At 45.9% G+C, this 26,134-nt stretch overlaps 1 protein-coding gene across 1 annotated transcript in view; it reads right to left on the reverse strand.

The window, feature by feature from the left end:
- Positions 1-26,134, reverse strand: part of INPP5A (inositol polyphosphate-5-phosphatase A) — a 241,090-nt gene that overhangs the window by 54,851 nt on the left and 160,105 nt on the right. Inside the window, exon 9 of the mRNA XM_072129441.1 lies at positions 11,672-11,756. Coding sequence (XP_071985542.1) covers positions 11,672-11,756 — 85 coding nt within the window. The remainder of the gene's footprint in view (positions 1-11,671; positions 11,757-26,134) is intronic.

The following is a 26,134-nucleotide window of genomic DNA, read 5'->3' on the forward strand; positions in this document are numbered from 1 at the left end:
CAGTCCTTCATCCTGGTGGTAGATGTCCTTTAAAGCTCAACAAAACAGAAGACAAAAATGTATACAATAATAATTTACTAATTCATGTACATATATGAGCCGAGATGCAGCACCCAAACACGGCAATCAGAGAATATGGCGCGGTCTGCTCCCAGTTCTGTACATTGTGCTGGGGTTTGGGGTGCTGGACCCAACCTATCTGCTAGGTCACCATAAAGATAAATACAAACGAGTCAAAATGTGCAAAAAAAGTCCCGTTCCGTTATTGTGAATTATTATCAGATGAACATTGATAAAAGTAACATTTTATATATTTCCATTATTAATTAACGGATCAACAAGCAAAAACCTTCTTCAATCATGGACATGGAAGCGACAATACAATGCTGGGGACTAATCCGCTACGACTATAAGGACACATTCACACCTGGAAAATTAGTTGTGATGGAAAATTGGTTTTCATTCATGAGAATTTTCAGGTCTCAGGTAAATTTCCCCATTGGCCTCGGGGCTCTTTAGGGCGTTGAGCGTCATCTCACGTTTCGTGTCGTATGAATCAGACCTGATCGGCATAATTCATAATTTCACAAGCTGAATGAATTTCTTCAGTCCTAATTCATCAGCCGGATTCTATTACCCGGTACGTGACCGCGAGGGAGAAATCTATTACACTGCCGAAAATAATGGCAGACTGTAGAGGTCAGAAATTGACTGACATCACTGTGTACGAGCTTCATTCACATACACAAAGATGCACTTGTGCCTGTGAGGCCGCGGCACATTGTCCTCCAGTAAATGAAGAGCCGCATTATCAGATGTTGTTGTCAATATCGGAGACAAATCTTTTCTTGCTCCTAATAATACAGTGGTAAAAGGTTGGGATGGGATGACGAAGCTGCTACAGTCTATGTCCGGACTAACACAGTATAAGACGACATGTATCGTAGTCACCAGATACACAGAATCACCAAGAATTACAACTAGAGAAATTCACTCATCAGTGTCCAAAAATTATATTTAAAATATGGGAATTTAGGGGCACGGAGGGGATCAATCAAAGCTGGTCCAAAGGAAAAGTAGAGGAGGGTCCGTCGCCTCCTTGCGGGGTCCGTCGCCTCCTCTCGGGGTCCATTGCGTCTAGATTTCAATGCATTTTGTTTGACACAAACAGCGGTTAAGTCATAGGGTGCTGATTTATAGCAATGATTTCCTCCAAGTTTTAATCTCAATTTTGAAAAAATGTTATTAGAAGAGAATAAATGGAAACCACCACTGCAGGAGGAGTAAGAACTGCAGCCGTCTATACAGGTTGTGCTGCAATAGAACAAGAAGCTCCTGTGCCAAAGAACAAAGTGTCCAAATATATTCAGAGACCTCAATAATCCACTGAATTCTCTACTGAAAAAGAAAAGATTCAGCGTGAATCACTGCTAATGGGAACTACCTGTGCCTGGGGTCAGAGGTCGGCTGCCCGGGAGTAACCTCAAAATCTGCCCAAGTCCCTCAAGCTTACCACCCAAGCCTTTATCACCTTCTGATTCTCCACCTTAAAAGGACATCTACCAGGAGACTGACTTTAGACTCTTGTCACGAACTGCTTTTATCACAACACAGAAAGGCGCCAAATTGTTTAAAAATAAGAATAATTGGTATGATGTGCTTAGGCCTGTGTCACGTCAGCGCCTTGTGCTCTGCTTTTAATGTTTTCCTGCCCCTCACATGCCGAGTCCTGTTACTGATCTTGAGATTTGCAGAAAGTTGTGTGACGTCACCAACGGATCATCAGACGGGACCAGGCACAGCTTGATGAGCGAGAGGCGGGAATGAATTAAAAACGGCGCAGCCCAGAGGCGTAGAAATATATACGCTGTGCGGCCGCCCGCCGGGTGCACCAAGAGGCCGGAGCCTCATCATCTGACGGCACTGAGGGGGTGAGGACTTTAAGCTGATGCAGGAACGTCTGCGGATGATAAATGTCCCCATTCACTACTATTTCATGTCTCCGTCAACACTCTTGCCTCCCTCTAAACCAGCCTGGACTGCGCCGGCTGATTAACCTACCTCTTCTCTTGTACCTCAATTGCCAGTCGCTACATTGACTCCCTAATATCCAGGGAATGCAGTTCAAAATGTTTTTAATCCACTTGGACCTTCCAAACCTCTTTGACTCTTCCAATTTCGTTATACAAAGAATCTTCCACCCTCACCAGATCTTGTTCTAGATCTCTGCTCCATAGCGAAAATGTCTCCCAAGTTTCGCTCCATGAATGATCCACAATATAAAACCGGACCCATCAGACAACCATTGGGATATGCTGAAGATCCTTGGCTCTGGAAACCCTTGTAACATCTGGAGAGCTTCCACCAGCACTCACTATGTCCTTCCTCTATTAGATAGGAATCCCTCACACGCTCCGTCATCTCTAACTACAACTATTATTAGGTTTGATGACTTTTATATGTGCATCGCTCTAGAATTAACTGCGCTGCACAATTCGTTATCTTAAACATCTGTAATTTATGTAATGAGAATGTCCATATATATTTCAGCCATGGAGATTAAGCGCCGTTACACTGCGCAGGTTTATAACCATGCTGAGATCTATCAATGTTTGATATATATTTAATGTACCAAAATAAAACCGTGGATGTCACTGAATCATTGGCGCGGCCGGGTTCTTATCCAGCTGGCTCCATCGCAGCTGAAGTGATTTAACTACTGACCGCTCAGGCCGCCGCTTGTGCAGCTCAACGTGGAAGTGATTAAGGTCTTATGGAGCCAGTGATATCCTGCCCCGCACAATTAATCCTATTAACCCTGGAAGCGGCTTCCACAGCAGGGTCATTGCTTCACAAGTGCTAATAAGGTCTGTAACTCATCACCACCGCTACAGTCATAGGAAGCATCAGATCAGGGCTAATATGTGGTCCACCGGTGGTGTTTAGCATTATAATTAACTTTTTGGCCAATATACCTAGAATCAGTTCATCAGAACTGTACTGGAACTCCCAACCATTGGAGGCCGTATTAAAAAGTATTCGCCAAAGCCATGTGATGGAAGGAAATGCTGCACAGAGGATCAGTATTACACATAAGAGCAAAATATCTCCGACTCATCCACCCTAATCAGACTCCATGAGTCACCATTGGAAGGATTGTCCAGCATCTGAATAACATGGCTGCTGTCATGTAAAAATAGCCAAACACCTATGTACAGGTCAGGGGAGGTCGTGCACCCGAGACATTTCAAGGAGTAAAGCTGCAATACCACAAGCAACCTGTAAGCAGTACTGGCGCTATTCTAGGATATAAGCAGACATATTTCCTAAAACTTCATTGTTAGGATCTTCTATTCCAGAAATACTTGGCTTGGTTTACACAGGATGATAGTTGGGATCAGGGGGTCACGCACAAAGGTTTGGGTTACTGGGAAGCGGGATGATGATCTGCATTCTACCTGCATGCTTTATACTGTATGGGCATCCACAGGCTGCCAAAACAGTTCAATCCATTGCTCCCTGCTCCTCCATTCATGGTGGAAATGTGTATTGGTGGGTCCCCACTTCTGAACCCCCCCCCGGCTCACGGTTAGTATGTAGATTCACCCCTTGTGTTACCAAACGAACCAGGGGCAGCCTTCCCCGTTTTCTTATTCTGTGTCCTGACAAGAATCGTGAATAACAGTAAAGCATCAGACGTCTGTCGAGGAAGGCAAATCAGCCTCAAACATGGCGAGGACATGCAGGACGGGTCATCAGTCTAATCCAACGTCCTCTGCCCATTAAATAATAAAAGCTTATTGCCTGTCGGGAAATCCGTCCTGTGTTCCGGAGGGAAGCGCGGGGCAGAAGAGCCTCTTACTAGTCGTCTGTCACCATGCGGTGATGAATGGCAGGTGTGGCAGACTATCGCACCCGCTGAGCCAGGGACAGGGGCTGCTGGTACTGCCGTCATCCCTTTGTCACGCCGTCCGTGCCAGCTGAGCCTCACAGCTGCCAGCCGCTGCTCCGCCACAAATAAAACACTTCCAACAATCACAACAGCGATGACTGACTGTGATATTAATTAGATTAATGATGTTATAAACACACTGGGTAATTATATGTAATTGGTGGATGTATTAATTACCGCGGAGGCAGCGCCGCGCCTGATCCTTGTCTTTTTGCAGAAGCTTTTTGTATTCATTTGCATGTGAATAGGAAGAAGGGCTGGAAATTCCTGCAGGGAATAAAAAAACATTCCTCATTTTTGAATGTGTCATCTTTAACATGGAGCCGGCCCCGGGGACGCGGAGCTGCCGATAACACTAATCTTTAGCTGTGGCCACCAATTAATCGGAGGGTTTACGGCCACACGCTGCCCCCCCCTGGGGCCGGGAACGTGGGAGACTTCTAAGCATTCATTTACTCGTCCCTCCTCCTCCCGGCTCAGATGATGGAGGTAGAAACAATTGCATCATTTAATTTACTATTGCAACAAGGATCCGGCTCATTGGCCCCTCGTTGTTTTGAAGATGGATTTAATTAACCTCCAATGAATCTTGCCAGCAAAGCGCGAGGCGGCAATCAGATATGTCACCAGCGCCGCTGAAAAGAAGGGTAATCAGCACTAAACCTGGCGCAAGGTTGTGATTAAAATCCTTGGCCCATGAATAAATTAAGCAAACATGAGCACAATGGGACACAAACAGAAGTGCTAAATCATAGCGAAAGCCGCCACTAAGTTATCCTAAGGACATAATGTTGTAATCTGATGATGTTAACACATCAAGACTCATTCTGGAGCTGCTGTATCGCTGCCCGTAATTGAAAAATGAAATAGACATAAAGCTGTCATGCTTAACCCTTCGCAGGACAGACAAGGGGCAGAGCTTTGTGCCTGGTGCGTGGATTAAATAGAAGACGAGGTGCGTGGACTAAATAGAAGACGAGGTGCGTGGACTAAATAGAAGACGAGGTGCGTGGACTAAATAGATGGCGAGGTGCGTGGACTAAATAGATGACGAGGTGCGTGGACTAAATAGAAGACGAGGTGCGTGGACTAAATAGATGGCGAGGTGCGTGGACTAAATAGATGACGAGGTGCGTGGACTAAATAGATGACGAGGTGCGTGGACTAAATAGATGACGAGGTGCGTGGACTAAATAGATGACGGGGTGCGTGGACTAAATAGATGACGGGGTGCGTGGACTAAATAGATGACGGGGTGCGTGGACTAAATAGATGACGGGGTGCGTGGACTAAATAGATGACGGGGTGCGTGGACTAAATAGATGACGAGGTGCGTGGACTAAATAGATGACGGGGTGCGTGGACTAAATAGATGACGAGGTGCGTGGACTAAATAGATGACGAGGTGCGTGGACTAAATAGATGACGGGGTGCGTGGACTAAATAGATGACGGGTGCGTGGACTAAATAGATGACGAGGTGCGTGGACTAAATAGATGACGAGGTGCGTGGACTAAATAGATGACGGGGTGCGTGGACTAAATAGATGACGAGGTGCGTGGACTAAATAGATGACGGGGTGCGTGGACTAAATAGATGACGGGGTGCGTGGACTAAATAGATGACGGGGTGCGTGGACTAAATAGATGACGGGGTGCGTGAACTAAATAGATGACGGGGTACGTGGACGGGGTGCGTGGACGGGGTGCGTGGTGTTGCTAAGTATTTTTTGCAAAATGGTAAAATTTAATAAGTTGTTAAGTTGTTTTTATGGCAACAATGTAACACATGATATAATAAATTGCACTTTTATATTTTGGAAACTATCGCCGGCCGCTGGATCCACTTTTTTTTTCATATATTAGAATGAACCGCCCCCGACTATTCCGGACATTGGCATCATGGAAGGTTAGCATTTATTTTGCTGTTTTTCTATGCAGAATAGGAGTAGCCGGGGCTGAGCCGAGGATTCTCTGGTATTTGTAGCGGCCGGTCTGGGAATGGTGCCCGGAATATATCACTTACACCTGCCGAGCCCCCTGATATCTGTGCAGCAGTAAAGCTTCCCTCAAAGACATCACACAATCATTCGCCAAGAGTGAGAGTAAGGTTAGTAGTAGGTGTCTATGAAGGTAAGTCACAGCTTTACTGGGTACAAGTCTTCACAAAGTGAAATGATATCATTTAGATCTTATTATTGGCTTTAGAATTAGGAGAAATTTGAATGTTTTTCCACTAGAGCATAAACCCTTTAAAACGCCATCTTTATATCTTGTGCTTTGCTTGTCTAGTGTTACCAAAGCCACCGATGCCGTAATATCTTCCCCTATTAAAACTTACGGAAACCCTTTGTGGTAGTCGTTGTATTAGTAGCTGGGGCCGGGTTCTACTTTACTATTCTCTTCTAATCTGCACTCGGGGCACGGCCATCTTCCTGCCGGTCTATCAGAGGGTCGGGGGATATTGTTAAACAGTCAGGAGGATGAAGAAGGAGGGACAATGATCTGGACCTTGACTACATCTGTTTGGGAACCTTAACTGGATCTGACAAAACTTTATAGATAGATCCGAAATGCGTTGGTTTCGGCTTTTTATCTGTCATTTTTTTTTTTTTTTTAACGATAATGAAATAACTTAGTTTTTTAATCAACCAAATTCTTGGAAGGATGTGCTGGACTACATCAAGTGAGAGAATGTATCTGGCGGGCACAGTCCCAATACTATCGCTGACAGCTCAGTACGCAGCCCGGGATGAGGTACAAGGGCAAATGTGATCACGGTAGGACTTTCCAGCGGTGCTCTGCCAGTGTGTACGAGAAAGTATCCATAAGCAATAACAGAGAAAGATGACGGCACTCACCGGTTCCAAAGGTAGGAAAAGCGTCCTTTATTGGTGGATGAGCATGCAGGGGGGTAAACAGACAGACTGCGGCTTTTTTTAATTTTTTTGCTACGGCGCTTTCTCAAGCCGATGGTCCCGCCCACCCACGTCACCGCTAAAGGACGGAGTCTGTCTGTTTACCCCCCTGCCTGCTCATCCACCAATAAAGGACGCTTTTCCTACCTTTAGAAGCGGTGAGTGCCATCATCTTTCTGTTATTGCTTATCTGCTGCACTACAATCTCTTATACTCTGGTGTCCTGACTCCGTGCACTGGTACGACGGGAATGCAGGAAGCTAAGCGGAGGATTTTTCTATAGTTTTGTCCATTACCCCCAGTAACAAGCTGCAAAAGGAAAGAGAAACACAATGATACAATGTAGTCACCAAACATGTGAATTCAGGATGAGATACATACGGATGTTCCCGGCTGGTTACCGGTGACTGGGACTGACCAAAATAAAAGTAACAAAAAAAAAAGAAAAAACATAAGGAATTTAAGTTGAAGATTTAGCACAAAATCCACAAAAATAAAATTAAAAAAACCTCAATGATAAAAATGAATAAAACGATACTAAAACCCTTCACTTTCCAGTAAAATATCTCATATGTAAATGTCAGGTTAACAAGAAGGTCAAAGGAATTAGAGAAAGGGAAAGCCTCAGGGGCCGGGACAGTAATCAGGAGAAATTCATTGTAATGTAAATGGGACAACAAATACAAGTGACACAGGAATGTACAGAATCGTGTCTGCCGCTAATAATCCCATTACTGTCACAATGGCCGAGAGGAGGAAAGCACCAGCGCCATTAGCCGCGACAACCAGAACTAAACGCTGAATCAAATCTTGTTAAGAAGTGAAGAACCTTCTGTACAGAGACGTCGGCAGGTGAATCTATAACCGGACGCTCCAGGCCGCGCCGCCGCCCCGATCCCCGATTTATTCACACGACTTCAGTCTCCTACATCATTACCCGCAGAGGCCATTGCTTTTCTCTTCTGTTGGATATCAAAATGTCGGGGGGGGGTCCACACCAGAGCCACCAGTGCAGCACAGACTGGGAAGGCTAATATTAGTTACTTGTCACTTTGACTTAAAGGGGTTTTCCACATTACAGACCTTTACTAGGGAAAGTTTAAGACCCCAATAGGGTCTCCCATAAAGTATTTTCCCTGGAAAAGTTTGTGTAAAGCCGTGAAAAGCAGGTAGCCCCCCTCAAACCACTGGGAGCAAGATGCAGGGGGCGCACACCCCAATCCATCCCCCGGAAGCCAGCAGGACAAGGATGTCACACTTAGTCCGGAGTCCTGCTGAGACGCAGCGCAAGTCCTATACGGTTGAGCCTATTAGGGTCTTGCACTTATCCTAATTGTGGCCAATCACTTTAACTTATTTTGCATATATCTAAACAGTTTCTACGAGATTTGATCTTAAGAATCAGGAGTAAGTTTAGTTCTTTTAGATGTATTGGATATTGATAAGATACACAGATTATTAACATCAATGTATAATACCATTTGTACATGATTGATCATAGATACTGACGTAGGACAGGAGGAGCTGCGAGAGCCCACGACACTTGAGTGAAGGGTCTACACTAGGGTCATGACCTTATGTTTGCTCCAGTACTAATAGATGCAGCAAGATTTTACTATTTCTTCCATAAACCGTCTAAGAAAACACAGAGAAGCTGAGAATGTGAGCCGAGGGCTCTCCAGCCTGAGCCTGTGTGGTCCTCAGTGGGAAGCCGCCATATAGGTTGTCCCTCTGCGGTGATTGACAGTCCGTCATTGATGTGGTCACCGGCAGTGAGATGTTCCTATATTTCACTCTCACTGCCCCCTTCCTCTAATTCCACACAACAATGGAGACCTGACAAATACGCCCGGCTGCATTCACAGGCATCAGAATCGGGTCCTAAATAGGTGACCCAGTCACATTAGTGACAATCATTGTTTTTGCTGCAGAAGTGGCGCCGCTTGCGCTGAGCTATTATACAACAGAATCAAATGGAACAACAAAACCCTCAATGTATATAAGTATAAAGATGATGGCCAATAGATTGGTGAATACAAATTAACATTGTGACCTAATGCTGGTGAATGGGGGTCACGTTTAGAGAGACCTCAGGCTCAGATGGGTTACACAGGACGGCGCAGGGACACAAGGTAATTTGTGGTCACATAAATCCACGGAAAGTTCCAGACTTCTTGACCACATTGTGGAACATTAAGTCAGTTCTAGAAATTTTTGCCCTCACAGGGAATGAGATTGGTGGAGAAAGGGGAAAGATGATAACCGTGTAGGTGAGCCGGTAGGGACCCATTATATGCCGGGTGTCCAGGACTCGGAAAGCTCCGGGAAATGCTCGGATGACTCGGCTGCTTTTTTGGCAAATCTTCAAAGTATATTTTATAAAACCTCAACGCTTTATTGAATTACTCCGGAGAGAAGTTTCAGGAAACTTGGTCACTGTGCTGACAATTAATAGATGTCACAACATTTGCCACACATTGCTTGGGGGTAGAGAAAACAGTCCAATCGAGCCGGGTCAGTGGAGCAGAACCGAAGCAAGATTGGTCCAACAAATATGCTCCGTGCACTTACCGGATTTACTGCACTGAACCGAGAATTACTAAACAGAACAGGAATGCTGTTGGCGTTGGTGGGTGACCTCTAGTAGGACAACTACTCCTAGGATACAACTGATGGGTAATGTACACCCGAGGCTTCAGCACTAGATGGTTTGGATGTGATACACGATTATTGGGGCCACAAGGAGCAAAACTTCCTGTAATCATCTAATTATCAATGGAACGAAAGGTATAAAGTCAATTTATATAACATAAGAATGTCATCAAATCAGAATCTACTTCACGAGACCCAAACGTGCGGATTATATTGTGCGGATTATATTCCAGCTGCTTTTTTTTACTATGCGAAGCTTCGTAACTCCTCAAGTGGAATCTCAACAACTCGTCCTTTCTCTCAGGACACCCACGTATCTTTTTGACAATGAAAGACTAGAAATTTCCCGGCTGAGAGATCTGCAATCTAATAGACGATTCTCCTTTTCAATGACGAAACGACCACTTGGACGGCAATGACGGATGATTTACAGTAAGCTAATTACTTAGACGCCTGCATTGTCCAAAATGGCCATAAACAAGGTACAAAAGTATGAACCAGAAGAGCAAACACAGCTGTGGTGGCGGTGATTAGGAGAATAATGAGGCTCGGCTACAGGTCCACTATCTGCTGCAGGGTAGACACCAATGACAGAGGTGGAGGGACCGCGCCATTGATTAGGTGAGCAGGGAAACGCAGCAATGAGTCGAGTTTATCTGCAGAAGCTTCTGTGCACTCAGCGATTCTCCTGTCTTATCAGATGAAAATAAAAAAAAAGCAGGAAATAAAAAAATATATATAACATTAAAAAAAAAAAAAAAGAAGACAGAAATAAGTGATCAGCGGACGACATTCCCCACATTTACCACTTCGTGATGGGAATATTTATCTTGTGGGCCGGTTATGGCCAAATCTACAATCAGGTACAGGCAGTCCCCGGGTTACGTACAAGATAGGGTCCTTAGGTTTGTTCTTAAGTTGAATTTGTATGTAAGTCGGAACTGTATATTTTATAATTGTAGTTCTAGACACATTTTTTTTTTTGCCCCAGTGACAATTGGAGTTTCAAAATTTTTTCCTGTAATGGGACCAAGGATTATCAATAAAGCTTCATTACAGACACCTTACAGCTGATCCCTGCAGTCTGGGACTATAGTAACATCCAGAGAGGTCACCAGAGGTCACAGGGGTCTGTCTGTAACTAGGGGTCGTCTGTAAGTCGGGTGTCCTTAAGTAGGGAACCGCCTGTAACAGCAAAATGTAGCATAAAACGGCAGCAGAAGCCGACAATTTCAGCTTCTTGTGTTACTTGTGGAAAGGCTGAGAAAGGACTTGATGATGTTTCCATCATGTGTGCAGACAGCCATAGGCCGCGTTCACATTGCGATTCGAGATGCAATTCAAGCGCATTGGGAGGAGTCACACAGATGCAATTAAACCTAAACGCTTGAGTTTGTGAACAAGCAATCAGCGTTTTGCTTTGTTTACCGATAGAACATGGATTTCTAGTTCCCAAACGCAAGACCTTGGGTCTAAACACATCCACAGTCGCAGTTACTCCTCCCCAATGTTATCCGGTGGAGCGTCAAGAGGTTTTCAGGGGTCACTGATCCAGTTACTTGCATCACTATAGCGTTTCATTGGATCATCTGCCTTTAGTGGCAACAGAAAAACCAAAACAGGCAAAAAAAAATATTTTCAAAGAATTTACAATAAGAATTCACAGAATGCCCAGTAAAGTGCGCACCACTTACCTAACTGCGCACCACTTACCTAACTGCGCACCACTTACCTAACTGCACATGACTTGCCCAACTGCGCACCACTTGCCCAACTGCGCACCACTTGCCCAACTGCGCACCACTTACCCAACTGCGCACCACTTACCCAACTGCGCACCACTTACCCAACTGCGCACCACTTACCCAACTGCGCACCACTTACCCAACTGCGCACCACTTACCCAACTGCGCACCACTTACCCAACTGCGCACCACTTACCTAACTGCGCACCACTTACCTAACTGCGCACCACTTACCTAACTGCTCACCACTTACCTAACTGCGCACCACTTACCTAACTGCACATGACTTGCCTAACCGCGCACCACTTACCTAACCGCGCACCACTTACCTAACTGCACATGACTTGCCTAACCGCGCACCACTTACCTAACTGCGCACCACTTACCTAACTGCACATGACTTACCTCTACCACGGATTTCAAATCCAGTCGAAAATTAAAATCTCCAAAGACAAAATACGGGACTTTCTCAAATCGATGATCTGTAATACTAAAAAACAAAGAAAATGTCGGTCACAATGTGATTGTCTGTAACTTGAGGCTTTGAGCATTGGCTGTGATCTAGACACACAAACTATACTGACGGCCTCGAAACCTACTACTGGGCTCGTACACGGTGCAGGAAGGTCCCCACGAGAGACGGGTCTGGTCCTACTCCTGCCCATAAGGTAAAGATCACTTAAAGGGGTCGTCCAGTGGTTTGAAAAACACAGCGCCACAGCGAAAAGTGGCTGGTGCTGGTATCGCAGCTCATCCGTATAGAAATGAATGGAGCTCAGGTGTAATATCAGGCTCCGCCCATTACCAGGTGATAGTTATAGACGCCGCCATGTTTTTCATAATTTATCATCAGTTTTTCTAGATCCACATCCAACAGTGGAGATAACTGACAAGTAACTTACACTACATGATCACAGGGATGGACATAAAAGTAGAGACAAAGGACTAGAATTATCAAAGGTGATAAACTCCGGAACGACTGGAAGGATTCCATACGGAACGATGTCCCGGTGTCCTAGATACTTCACGCAGGTCATCAGAACATTCCTCCGGAAAACTTCTCGCCATTCCTGCTCTCCCCACAATTCAGAAGACATTAACTTTAAACAAAGACATTTTGGCCTTTGCCAATTTCAGTAATTCATTTGGATTTTTGGCATTGCTCAAGGTCATTTACAGCTAACATAAAAATAATGAATGTTGGTGAAGTGGCAGGAGCCGTGACGGACGGCTTTTTAAATAAATTGATTTTTCGAGGAAGGTTTGAGCAGCTAATTTTTCCCCAAAGTCATTTTTTTTAAATTGACACTTCTTGCCAAAGATCTGCTACTTACGGCTTCTTAACTAAATGGACATCACAAGTCAGAAATGATGGAGTCAGAAAAAAATCCCGGCCAGAAACAAAAAAAAATCAGTTAATTAAAGCTCAATTACATTACTTTCACACATTTAGGGATTTCATAAAAATGATAAGTTTCACCTCCGTTATGAAGATCAGACTTTGCCCTGAAGGCGCAGAGAGGCCGCGCTCACTACTCCACCTCCAGATCACTGGCGGGAAATGTGTCACAAAAATATGCAAAATCTCAGCTCTAGCTCCGCCTTTGGAGTCATCATTTTTAAAGAGAATTCAACCAAAATTTTTAAGCAATTTTCAAATATAAAGAAGAAACCCAAAGCAAATAAAAATGACCCCGGGCTTAAAGGGGTCATCAGGACTCACTGTCAATCACTGTGTGTGGGCGGAGTAATCAGGACTCTCACTGTCAATCACTGTGTGTGGGCGGGGTAATCAGGACTCTCACTGTCAATCACTGTGTGTGGGCGGGGTAATCAGGACTCTCACTGTCAATCACTGTGTGTGGGCGGGGTAATCAGGACTCTCACTGTCAATCACTGTGTGTGGGCGGGGTAATCAGGACTCTCACTGTCAATCACTGTGTGTGGGCGGGGTAATCAGGACTCTCACTGTCAATCACTGTGTGTGGGCGGGGTAATCAGGACTCTCACTGTCAATCACTGTGTGTGGGCGGGGTAATCAGGACTCTCACTGTCAATTACTGTGTGTGGGCGGGGTAATCAGGACTCTCACTGTCAATCACTGTGTGTGGGAGGAGTAATCAGGACTCTCACTGTCAATCACTGTGTGTGGGCGGGGTAATCAGGACTCTCACTGTCAATCACTGTGTGTGGGCGGGGTAATCAGGACTCTCACTGTCAATCACTGTGTGTGGGAGGAGTAATCAGGACTCTCACTGTCAATCACTGTGTGTGGGCGGGGTAATCAGGACTCACTGTCAATCACTGTGTGTGGGAGGAGTAATCAGGACTCTCACTGTCAATCACTGTGTGTGGGAGGGGTAATCAGGACTCACTGTCAATCACTGTGTGTGGGAGGGGTAATCAGGACTCTCACTGTCAATCACTGTGTGTGGGTGGAGTAATCAGGACTCTTACTGTCAATCACTGTGTGTGGGTGGGGTAATCAGGACTCTCACTGTCAATTACTGTGTGTGGGCGGGGTAATCAGGACTCTCACTGTCAATCACTGTGTGTGGGAGGAGTAATCAGGACTCTCACTGTCAATCACTGTGTGTGGGCGGGGTAATCAGGACTCTCACTGTCAATCACTGTGTGTTGGCGGGGTAATCAGGACTCTCACTGTCAATCACTGTGTGTGGGAGGAGTAATCAGGACTCTCACTGTCAATCACTGTGTGTGGGCGGGGTAATCAGGACTCACTGTCAATCACTGTGTGTGGGAGGAGTAATCAGGACTCACTGTCAATCACTGTGTGTGGGAGGGGTAATCAGGACTCACTGTCAATCACTGTGTGTGGGAGGGGTAATCAGGACTCTCACTGTCAATCACTGTGTGTGGGTGGAGTAATCAGGACTCTCACTGTCAATCACTGTGTGTGGGTGGGGTAATCAGGACTCTCACTGTCAATCACTGTGTGTGGGCGGGGTAATTAGGACTCTCACTGTCAATCACTGTGTGCGGGAGGAGTAATTAGGACTCTCACTGTCAATCACTGTGTGCGGGAGGAGTAATCAGGACTCTCACTGTCAATCACTGTGTGTGGGCGGGGTAATTAGGACTCTCCTATTCTTCCTAGGAGTCCCATCTGGATTTACACAGAAATTCTGCTCTGAATGTATAAACCTTTATAATCGCAATGCTTCTGCCTTTATTATTTCGTGACCCGGGTAGGAAAACAGTAATGATCCGACAGGTTGACTTTAAGTTCACAGAATTTTGAGTTTCTTCTAGAACAGATCCACAGATACAAAGATCACACGAGAGCTGAAATGTTACGATGGACTTGCTATAAATACATAAAGCCGTGATAAATTATAATGGCTTCCCCTGTTTTGCAGCTTTATGGCTGCAGCTGAGGATTTTATAAATGCTTTCACATGAAGAAGCCATAAGTTGTCCCTGTGAGGTTTCCATTGGTGAATGTTACACGGATACATCATAACAATAGGCCGCGAGATCGCATGATTCATTCCACAAAGGGTGAGCAGGAGGTGAACTAGTAACAATGTTCTCTGTGTATAAAAATATCACAATACATCAAGAAGGCAAATTTTCTAATAGCTCTCCAGATCCTGGAGGACGGTTAACGGGAAAATTCCATCAAAATGTAAGGATTTAGTAGGAGGAAATGCTAACAGCTCCATCTAAGGTGAAGCTCCACAGCTGGGAGTCAGGAAAACGCTCGTCACCTCCTCGCTGGTCGCCCGCGATTGTGCCGTTAAAAATGTTTTAGCAAACTGATTTGCATCTGATCTGGATCCAAGTTTCTATTTATAATGGATATGTTGCAGATGTGCTGCGTCCTCTGCTGCAGTGAGATTAGGCATTAGGAGAGGGGAAGTGCTGAGAGAGCAGAGTGGGAGGGCAGACAGTGTAACAACCTGTGAAGCTACCACACATAAGGGCTCTGGTACAGGGGCAGCAGTCATAGCAGCTGCTATGGGGCCTGCAGTGTCACAGGGCCCCGCAACACCAAAGAATGGAGCATGTGGACCATTATATACATATCATGCTGCACATTGTCAGCATAATTATATATATATAACAGTGCACTCCTGTACTGCTCAGATGAGAAATATCGGGGGAGGGGAGAGCAGGACTAGGAATCTCTCATCTCTCTGTCTATATTGCAGATGTGATCAGGAGCGATTGGGCTGAAGACATTTCCGTAGTCTCAGACACATTAAAGGGGTTATCCGGGTTTAAAAAATTTCTTATGGCCGGGCTGGGGAGGGCTAGTTAAACATAATAAACATGTACTTACCTCGTCCGGCGCCGCTGATGTCCTGCGCCACGGTCCCTTCGATCCGTGCCCCTGTTTGTTTACAGGGGAACGTAAGCCGCGCACAGGGAGCTTCCGGTCCGCGATGTGGCCGGCTCCTCCCATCCGTCCCTATCTCTCAGCGTTGTAAGCGCTGGGAGATGGTGCGCATGGGAGCTTCCGGCCGGCTGGAAGCTCCCTGTGCGCCCCTGTAATGAAACCGGCGCACAGAGAAGACCAACCGCGGCGCGGGACATCGGCAGCACCGGAGGAGGTAAGTACATGTTTAATGTGTTTAAATAGCCCTCCCCAGCCCGGCCATAAGAAATTTTTTAAACCCGGATAACCCCTTTAAGTATATACATGTGTGTATGAATGTCTATGTGTATATATATATACTGTAGGCAGGAGTATAAACGTGTGTGTACAAATATATATGTATTTTTAAGGGGAAGTGGGGCCCTGCCTCTTCTAGTTATACCCGTGCTCTGGTAACACCCCCTGCAGCCCTTCATTAACATAATAGCAAACGTAGCTATTAGAAGGCAGGAGGCCACGGATAACAAAGAAGAAGATCCCACAGTCCCGGGGCCTGGAGCTAGGAGTCATTTCCATGAAAGTGTCTAAATCCATTACAAAATGTGCAATAAACGCTTCTGCGCCACTTTTTCTGCCCCCGCGTTTTCATAGAATATAGAATGTATAAAACTACTTATGTTACAATAAATAGAAATGCCATTACTTATACAAAGAATAACATCTCCTCCCCCGACATGTAAAAGGAAACTTTGTAACAAAAATGTAAAAAAAGTAATGACCTGAAACTTGTTGCTGTTGTCTCCGCCTCTTCCCTGCAGCTTCATTTCAATGGAGGAGAACAAACCTGTGACAATAACCTGCTGCAGGACAACAGCGCCACTTTCTCCACGTAGGGCCCCGGGCAGGGAAAGCTCCTTAGACAAGGGGGAGGGGCTGAGCATAAGTCACTGTGACAAGGGGCACACACTGATGGAGCCGGAGCATTCACTTTGTAAGGAGGATCATCTGTATTATTCGGCTAATAGCCGTGTCTAATGCAATGGCCGGGAGGGTTTTGTCCCAGACCAAGGTATCAGCTGCAGGTCAGAAGGTAACAAACTGTTTACACGATTATTTCCTAAAGCACTTATTAGCCATTCGGTGTGAAAGTTGACTTTACTGTTTGTAAGGAGGCGAAAGAATTGAAGGAATGGGAAACATTAGCCACAGTGAGGCAGAGCTGAATGGCGGAGGTGGGGGGTCTGGATGAGCCCCTCTGTGCCGCTCAGCAGGGACCTGATTAGTCGCGTCATTGCAGTTCATTCAGGCAAAGCGACAACAGTGTCCCCAACGTTCCCACACAAAGACAAAGTCCTTCACCAGTCTATAAAGCCGCTTCCTCCTTCACCCACCCAGGGCTCTGCGGCCGCCGGGACTTCTGGCTTTTACAAGTTACTATTTAAAAAATATAAAACTTGTTGAAGGGAAACTTTCTAGAAAGTTTTACGTTGGATGATTCGGCTTTTAGGTATTTCCCCGGACACCCAAATGTTTCCACAAATCCACAATCACGAGCCAAACAGCCGCAACTTATGTCAAACGTCTCCGAGAAGACTCAAGTAACGACCAAGATAAATCCGGATGCAATAAAAAATCTAGAAAAGAGGCATCAAATCACATTTTTGTGGTCGTCCACTTTCAGAAAATAATTGTTATTTTTTTGTGTAATGAAAAATCATACAACTTTCCAATATACTTTCTGTATCAAATCCTCACGGTTTTCTAGATCCCTGCTTGCTGTCATTCTATAGGAGGCTTCATTATTAACTTAAATATGGATATAAACCAGTCCCTGGTCATGTGATGTCACACAGGTGCACGGCTCGTTATATCCCTGGTCATGTGATGTCACACAGGTGCACGGCTCGTTATATCCCTGGTCATGTGATGTCACACAGGTGCACGGCTCGTTATATCCCTAGTCATGTGAGGTCACACAGGTGCACGGCTTGTTATATCCCTGGTCATGTGATGTCACACAGGTGCACGGCTCGTTATATCCCTGGTCATGTGATGTCACACAGGTGCACGGCTCGTTATATCCCTAGTCATGTGATGTCACACAGGTGCACGGCTCGTTATATCCCTGGTCATGTGATATCACACAGGTGCACGGCTCGTTATATCCATAGTCATGTGATGTCACACAGGTGCACGGCTCGTTATATCCCTGGTCATATGATGTCACACAGGTGCACGGCTCGTTACATCCCTAGTCATGTGATGGCACACAGGTGCACAGCTCGTTATATCCCTGGACATGTGATGTCACACAGGTGCACACGTTATACATTATACATTATACATCCCCAGTCTAACAATATCCCTGAGAAAACAAACTTGTGATGTTTCTGCTGATGAGAGATGTAATTTCTAGTATGTGGGACAACAAAGATTTCAATACAAAAAAAATGTGAAAACCTCTTTAAATAAGAATCTGGGGGAAGTATCTGGGGGCTTGTGTTTTGCATTCTGTCAGTTCAGCGGCTGGCGGAGGCTCCGTGTATAGTCCGGACAATGGAGAACTTAGCATAGCAGCGAGGAGCGCGGCCAATGTGCCATTCCCCACTGTCCACATCTACAACAAAGACACTTTCTCCGGCTTGTAGTATTGTCCAGCGAAGGTCACCCGAAGGTGACGGGACAAAGCCCCAACTAATGAGATCGGGGGAAAGCCACTTCCCTTTCCCTCCTCAATCACAGGCAGCGGGTAAAAAGAAGCGAAGGGTTAATCATCTGGTAAGGACGAGTTATGGACATTGTATGGATTACGGTAAAAGTTTTATAATACGAAGCAGAAAATTGTTACATTGATTGAACTAAAATCATTGGAGAAAAAAAACTAAATCCCCAACATTCTGTATAAAAAATAATATGCGATAAATACGTCACAAACTATAACTAATGCAACAAATGTAACAAACAATGGGGGTCATTTACTAAGGGCCAGAATCGAGTTTTTCCGTCGGGTTTCCCGAATATTACTGTTTTGCGCTTTATTGCCCCGGGTTTTTGGCGCACACGATCGGATTGTGGCACATCGGCGCCAGCATGCACGCGACGGAAATCGGGTGGCGTGGCCATCGGAAAACCCGACGGATTTGGGAAAACCGACGTATTTGTTTTTAAAAAAATGTGTCGCTTGACACGCACTTATCTGCACCCAGCATAGCTTGGTGAACTTCAGTGAACTCCGACGGACTTCAGCGCAGTAGCGTCACCTGGTGGACATCGGTCGCACGACCTTAGTGAAGACGGAAGACACGAATCAGCGTCGGAGAACGTGCCGCTGGATCGCAAGTGGACTGGGTAAGTAAATATGCCCCAATGTATTCCACAAGGTCCAGAATCCCCAACGGAACCTCCAGATTAAAGATGAGGATTCGGGTCCAGGGTTTGTGTGCGTCCCGTGTGACCTGAACATATTGCAGGATTGTGCAGCCGGATCCTGAGCCCGAACCTAAAAAGCTCATCTGTTCTGTGTACGACTTCAGCGGAGGCTGCAAAAGCGAATCTGCCCGGTGGTCGGGTTCTACACTTTTAGTGGATCGGCTGCGGTGACGTCTGTTTCTCGTGTGGCCTGGACGACGCTCATGGAGTATAAGAGACGACGCTGTATTATCTGGCGCAGCAGGAGGTCACAACCCACAAAACTTGAACCTCTTCCTTGGTGACATCACGATGACCCGTTTTGCTGGTTCCGCTTGCACATGGCAATATTTATACAAGTATTTCAGTATCTTGGTCGCTCTTATGATGACGGGATCCGACCCCTGGCTCAGCGTTTCGGCCCCTGAGGCCTTTATCAAACACGACGATAAATCAAACATAATTACATCCTATTATTTCACAAGTGACAAAAAGCACAAACATAGAAACCAGAATCTCAGAATAAGAGGAATACTGGCGGCTCGGTTTCCGGCAGCGGAGATTTATCTATGTTTGATTTATCGTTGTGTTTGATAAAGGCCTCAGGGGCCTAAACATTTATACTGCAAAATAATCACTTGAGCAAATAACTCGGATTATTATTTATATACCATAAGTATTTGTAGGTCAGGGCCGGGACTGGAGCACACGAGAGGCTTCCGGTATCTTACACCTGCAGCTGCCCATCACATACAGAACAAACGTGAAAGTCTTTGTGAAAAGGAGTTTTTACCTTAAAATCCGACCGGATTAAACCGATACAGAATTTAGCAAAATGAAGGACTATATACTAAAAACTAATTTCTGATTTTAAGAATGATTCTTCTTCACAAATATTATGAATACAAGAGGCACACGGTGATTAACATGTTAAATCTGTATAAATTATTTCTTAATTTTTTAAAAAAATATTGCAATTGCATCAAAACAATCGCTTTTCTCCTTTGTAGATTGTGCCCAATAATAAAAATAACAAACAAAAGCAAAAAGTCTGTGGCCATCGGTGATGTGAAGCCGCTCCTCGTACAGTAGTAAAAAGCAGGTTTTGTGGGGCCTCCTAGTGGTCAGACTGTGGATATACACAAAGTGATACATGTAGAAGGGGGAATAGTTCCCGCTTTGTAGATGTGACGCGCCTCATTATACAACGTATGTAACTCACACTAATAATGTAACATCAGACAAAATCATCTCCTCTTGATTCAGGTTTTCAAGATAAAATGCCCGCAGTGTCCCCGAGGACCTAAAAGGTTTTGTGTTCGGTTCTCAGGTAACCCAAACCCTTTTCATCTTAAATGCCGGAATAAAAGTTCAATATACGAGGAGGTGACATTTACCTGCCCGCAGACCACATATCTGCCCCCGCTCCTGCCCACAGACCACATATCTGCCCCCGCTCCTGCCCGCAGACCACATATCTGCCCCCGCTCCTGCCCGCAGACCACATATCTGCCCCCGCTCCTGCCCGCAGACCACATATCTGCCCCCGCTCCTGCCCGCAGACCACATATCTGCCCCCGCTCCTGCCCGCAGACCACATATCTGCCCCCGCTCCTGCCCGCAGACCACATCTGCCCCCGCTCATGCCCACAGACCACATCTGCCCCCGCTCCTGCCCACAGATCACATCTGCCCCCGCTCCTGCCCACAGATCACATCTGCCCCCGCTCCTGCCCACAGATCACATCTGCCCCCGCTCCTGCCCACAGACCACATATCTGCCCCCGCTCCTGCCCGCAGACCACATATCTGCCCCCGCTCCTGCCCGCAGACCACATATCTGCCCCCGCTCCTGCCCACAGACCACATATCTGCCCCCGCTCCTGCCCACAGACCACATCCGCCCCCATTTCTACAGCCACAGATTTTTACGGACTTGAGTTTACTGACCAATCCACAAAGTTTAGGGGACGTCCTATTCCTGTCGTGTTTGCAGCTCAGGCCGTACAAATTGCTGTCTTTGTCATGCGAGTGAACACATAAACCAGCGAAGTCTAAATCTAATGACATATTGTTAGCATAAGCATCACTGCCCGAGTGAGTTTGGTTTGGCAGCTTCCAGGATTTTGTGGTCCGCACCTCGAATAATTGAACTCCGCAGGTCCGTTCGGTTCTGTGATTCTAGGTCCAGTCCGGAAAATCCCACAATCGCATGGAGCGAGTTTGTCAGACCAATTGTGCGTGTGGGCAATGGGCTTAAAGGGGTTGTCCCTAGAAATGTGTCCATGGTCTTGTGTTGGACAAGTAGGTGCACTTAAAGGGGTTGTACACTGCTCTTTTCTAACTGAAATCCATGATTGGCTCAATAGCTTTTTTGACTTGTCAAATGGATAAATGGGTTCATGCTCCTTTTCTTGGATTTTAGAGTTGATTGTTGAAGATTTCTCGATGTGCTTTTTGTAATTGACCTGTGTGGACCCCGATTTAATGGTTCACGTTCAGATGTCGCTGATATTTGTTTATTGGAAATAAATAAAACAGCGACTGCGCCTTGTGGGCTTTGAGGGGGTGTACAGGAGCATTGCGGGTGATGCAGGAGCGTTGCGGGTGATGCAGGAGCGTAGCGGGTGATGCAGGAGCGCAGCGGGTGATGCAGGAGCGCAGCGGGTGATGCAGGAGCGCAGCGGGTGATGCAGGAGCGCAGCGGGTGATGCAGGAGCGCAGCGGGTGATGCAGGAGCGCAGCGGGTGATGCAGGAGCGCCATGGGTGATACAGGAGCGCAGCGGGTGATACAGGAGCGCAGCGGGTGTACAGGAGCGCAGCGGGCGGTAGAATACCTGCATAATTTTGAAAAACATGCAAACTTTCGTTGCAGGTTCATACACAAAACTAATCCTCTTGATGTATCCGATAGGACACGGGGGGCATGGCCACTATCATACACGAGTGCCGGCCCCTGGGGTTACTGTCCCTGGATAGAAATGTGTGCATGTTCCTGTGATGGACAAGTAGTTATTACACGGCTCTGAGCTCATGTACCTGCGTGTCCATCACAAGACCAGGGACACATTTCTATCCAGTGCAAGGAAATATGGAAGCTTTTTTTTTTTTATAGAAAGACAGTAAGAGGAGATCTAGAAACCCACAAGTAATAGACAGAAAATATATTGGAGAATTGTATAACCTTTCATTACACAAACCACATCCCTTCTCTATTAAGAGTGATTGTCTTGTCACTGCTTCCCCAGTAAAAGGCTGCAATTCCCAGACCAGCCACTACCAAAAAGTATGGTTCTTCAAGTACCAGTGTCCATATGGACGTCACAAGGAAGAAGCCTCATTGCTCACCTGACCTTCTATCCGATGGCGCTGACCATACATAGACTATCACTGATGTCCTACTATAAGGTTCTGCCCTCAATGTTAAGCTTATTTAACTCCATATCCAAAATGTTAGAGCCATAAAGTCATGAAATTAAGGATTCGCATTTTGGAATTAATAAAAGGGGCTGAAAGATGGAAATAAACTTTATGACCATTTTAATATATAAAAAAAAAAATCTAAAAAACACAAAATTTGCAAGTATGACATCACTGGGCGGGAGCGAGAACACAAATCCTCCCGGGGGTCTTGATATAAAAGCTTATGACAATTAATAACCAGCAAACAGTGAGAACGGTGAAGATGCTAAACCCAGGAGGTGTCAGGTGCGGGAGGCAATTCATTTGCTACATTGCGGCATTCGCCAGACACTTTGGATTAAGATGCAACGTCCATTCTTTATTGCAATAGAAGACAAAATGTTGGATTTTGAAAAATTAATGACCTTGTCAGCAGCTATTTAAGATGAAAAGCAAAAAAATGCATCCATTTAATAAACTTAATCTAAGCTACGAAAGTCATAGATCCAAACCTTCCCTCACAGAGAAGAACAGATTCATCATTGATGAGAGATCATTAGCCATGAAGCAGCTGATACTTTTAATAAGCACTAATGTAACATCATAAAGTGTCCACCTATTTATATATATTGTATCTTACGCAATTTATGAATTATGAAGCCAAAAAAAGTTCTCCCGAGACCGAATATTTACACAAATATTTGGGAAATTGCTTGATAATTGTAAACAAAGTTACAAATAAACCTGTACAGTCACTCGGGCCTCATGCAGACCATCATACGCTCTCCGGCCGCCTGCAGCGCTGCTCATACCGCACTATTCCCGCTACTTTTGGGAGACTTTCTACTCCATTCGGTTTGAATAAATCTGGGACACATCAGGCTCCGCAGGTTATTCCCTTCCCCAAAGACTTTAATAAAGCAAAGGAAGTAATAAAATTGTATCTAGTGTAATAACATAATGCAACGTACATGGATACAAGAACAAATAACGGCCGTGACTTATCCCAACTATTTGGAGGATACATTTCGGCACAAACCTTCAGAATGTGGAATGTGGAGATACAATATATTACATTGTGTCTGGAAATAGCAGGCGCCTTGTTCCAGCACTGAAGGAGTTAAGCTGACAAACAAGAAGGAGATATGTGCTGAGCCATCAGGTCTCCTGGTTATACTGCGGTTTGATGAATGCCGGGATCGCTCCTGTGCCCGGCATTTCTCAGCCCAGAACATTATTGTAAATGAAAGCGGCTGTAAGCGTTTTACATTAATACAAATGAACGGCTGACGGATCGCCGCCATCACTCAGCATCCGCTTCCCCAAAACTTCTGCGCACAGGTCAAAACTACCGTTAAAGAACCGAAAGGCAACGAGAAGAAGCCAACGCTGCAGACACCAGGAGGAGGATACAGGAGGATGGAGGAGGGTACAGGAGGATGGAGGAGGATACAGGAGGATGGAGGAGGATACAGGAGAATGGAGGAGGATACAGGAGAATGGAGGAGGATACAGGAGAATGGAGGAGGATACAGGAGAATGGAGGAGGATACAGGAGAATGGAGGAGGATACAGGAGGATGGAGGAGGATACAGGAGGATGGAGGAGGATACAGGAGGATGGAGGAGGATACAGGAGGATACAGGAGGACAGAGGAGGGTACAGGAGGACAGAGGAGGATAGAGGAGGATGGAGGAGGATACAGGAGGATGGAGGACACGAGGAGGACACGAGGCAGACACGAGGAGGAGGGTACCGGAGGATAGAGGAGGATACAGGAGGATACAGGAGGAGGATAGAGGAGGATGATACAGGAGGAGGATAGAGGAGGATGGAGGACACGAGGCAGACACGAGGAGGAGGGTACCGGAGGATGGAGGAGGAGGGTACCGGAGGATGGAGGAGGAGGGTACCGGAGGATGGAGGAGGAGGGTACCGGAGGATGGAGGAGGAGGGTACCGGAGGATGGAGGAGGAGTATACAGGAGGATGGAGGAGGAGTATACAGGAGGATGGAGGAGGAGGATACAGGAGGATGGAGGAGGAGGATACAGGAGGATGGAGGAGGAGGATACAGGAGGATGGAGGAGGAGGATACAGGAGGATGGAGGAGGAGGATACAGGAGGATGGAGGAGGAGGATACAGGAGGATGGAGGAGGAGTATACAGGAGGATGGAGGAGGAGTATACAGGAGGATGGAGGAGGAGGATACAGGAGGATGGAGGAGGAGGATACAGGAGGATGGAGGAGGAGTATACAGGAGGATGGAGGAGGAGTATACAGGAGGATGGAGGAGGAGTATACAGGAGGATGGAGGAGGAGTATACAGGAGGATGGAGGAGGAGTATACAGGAGGATGGAGGAGGAGTATACAGGAGGATGGAGGAGGAGTATACAGGAGGATGGAGGAGGAGTATACAGGAGGATGGAGGAGGAGTATACAGGAGGATGGAGGAGGAGTATACAGGAGGATGGAGGAGGAGTATACAGGACGATGGAGGAGGATACAGGAGGATGGAGGAGAACACGTGGTGTATGGGGCACGGAGGGGTCTGGCACTGTCACTGATGGTAGGTGTCCCACACTTACTTGCACGTCCCGTCTGTCAGGGGATGTTTTCGCTTTTATGAAGTCCTGGGACATCGTCATTGTTCCAAAAAAGACTTTATAAAGATATTCAAATGAGCCGGAGCCGCTCAGGGCTACATCACCCGCTCCTGCTAATATATGCACGCCCCCTCCGTGTTCACTGCATCTGTCCCCGCCCATCAATCGTGACATCAGCAAAACGGTGGGTGGGACCAAGCACCATGAACAGAGAGAGGGCGGTGCATATACCTGCAGGGGCGGAGCCGAGAGGTGACATAGTACTGAGCGGCTCCGGCTCATTTGAATATCTTCATAAAGTCTTTTTTTGGAACAATGACGATGTCCCAGGACTTCACAAAAGCGAAAACATCCCCTGACAGACGGGACAAGCAAATTAATGTGGGACACCTACCATCAGCATTATAGATTACAAACAAACCAAGCACACTTACCTGCTGGTGTGTGGCCCCTTCGTCAGGATCTGCTCTTCTTTTAAGCTTTTTATGCTTTTGTTTTTACAAAACAAAGGCTTCAGAAATTATGCAAATGCACTTGAGGGGCTTCTCTCTCTATAGATGTTAATAGAGCCTGGAGCCCCTCAGGCTCATTTGCATAGTTTTGAAAGCATATGTTCTTAGAAATCAAGGGCATCAGAAGCTAAAAGAAGAGCAGATCTTACCCTGTTCAGCCGGAGCATGGATACAATCACCCACATTCTCTGCATTATCCGGTCCTTGTCTTTCGGGGCTGACTCGGGGGACTTGAATACATTTGTGATGTTGTAAAGATGCAATATTCTTGAAATTTCTGGCTACTGCTGTTGTTCCCTTGGACAAATCTGCAACCGGAGGGTTTCAAACACTTTGGAACAGCGCAACATTTTTGCAGTCAGTGAAAACTGGAAAGTCAGGAGCCAATTACATTGGGCTTGTCCGTAAATTGATGAAATTTTTTTTACAATTATCTAATTTACATTTTTGTAAATATTTATGAAATACGAATCTGGATATTCTCACGTTGGGACATATTCACACATAGGACACACAGTGACCTGACATTCAGGAAATGATGTTCTCTCATTTGGAGGTTCTGACAGTATTTTCCAATATAAGTCAAAATCCTTGAA

Source organism: Engystomops pustulosus, chromosome 11 (genome assembly GCF_040894005.1).
Source record: "Engystomops pustulosus chromosome 11, aEngPut4.maternal, whole genome shotgun sequence".
Lineage (NCBI taxonomy): Eukaryota > Metazoa > Chordata > Amphibia > Anura > Leptodactylidae > Engystomops > Engystomops pustulosus.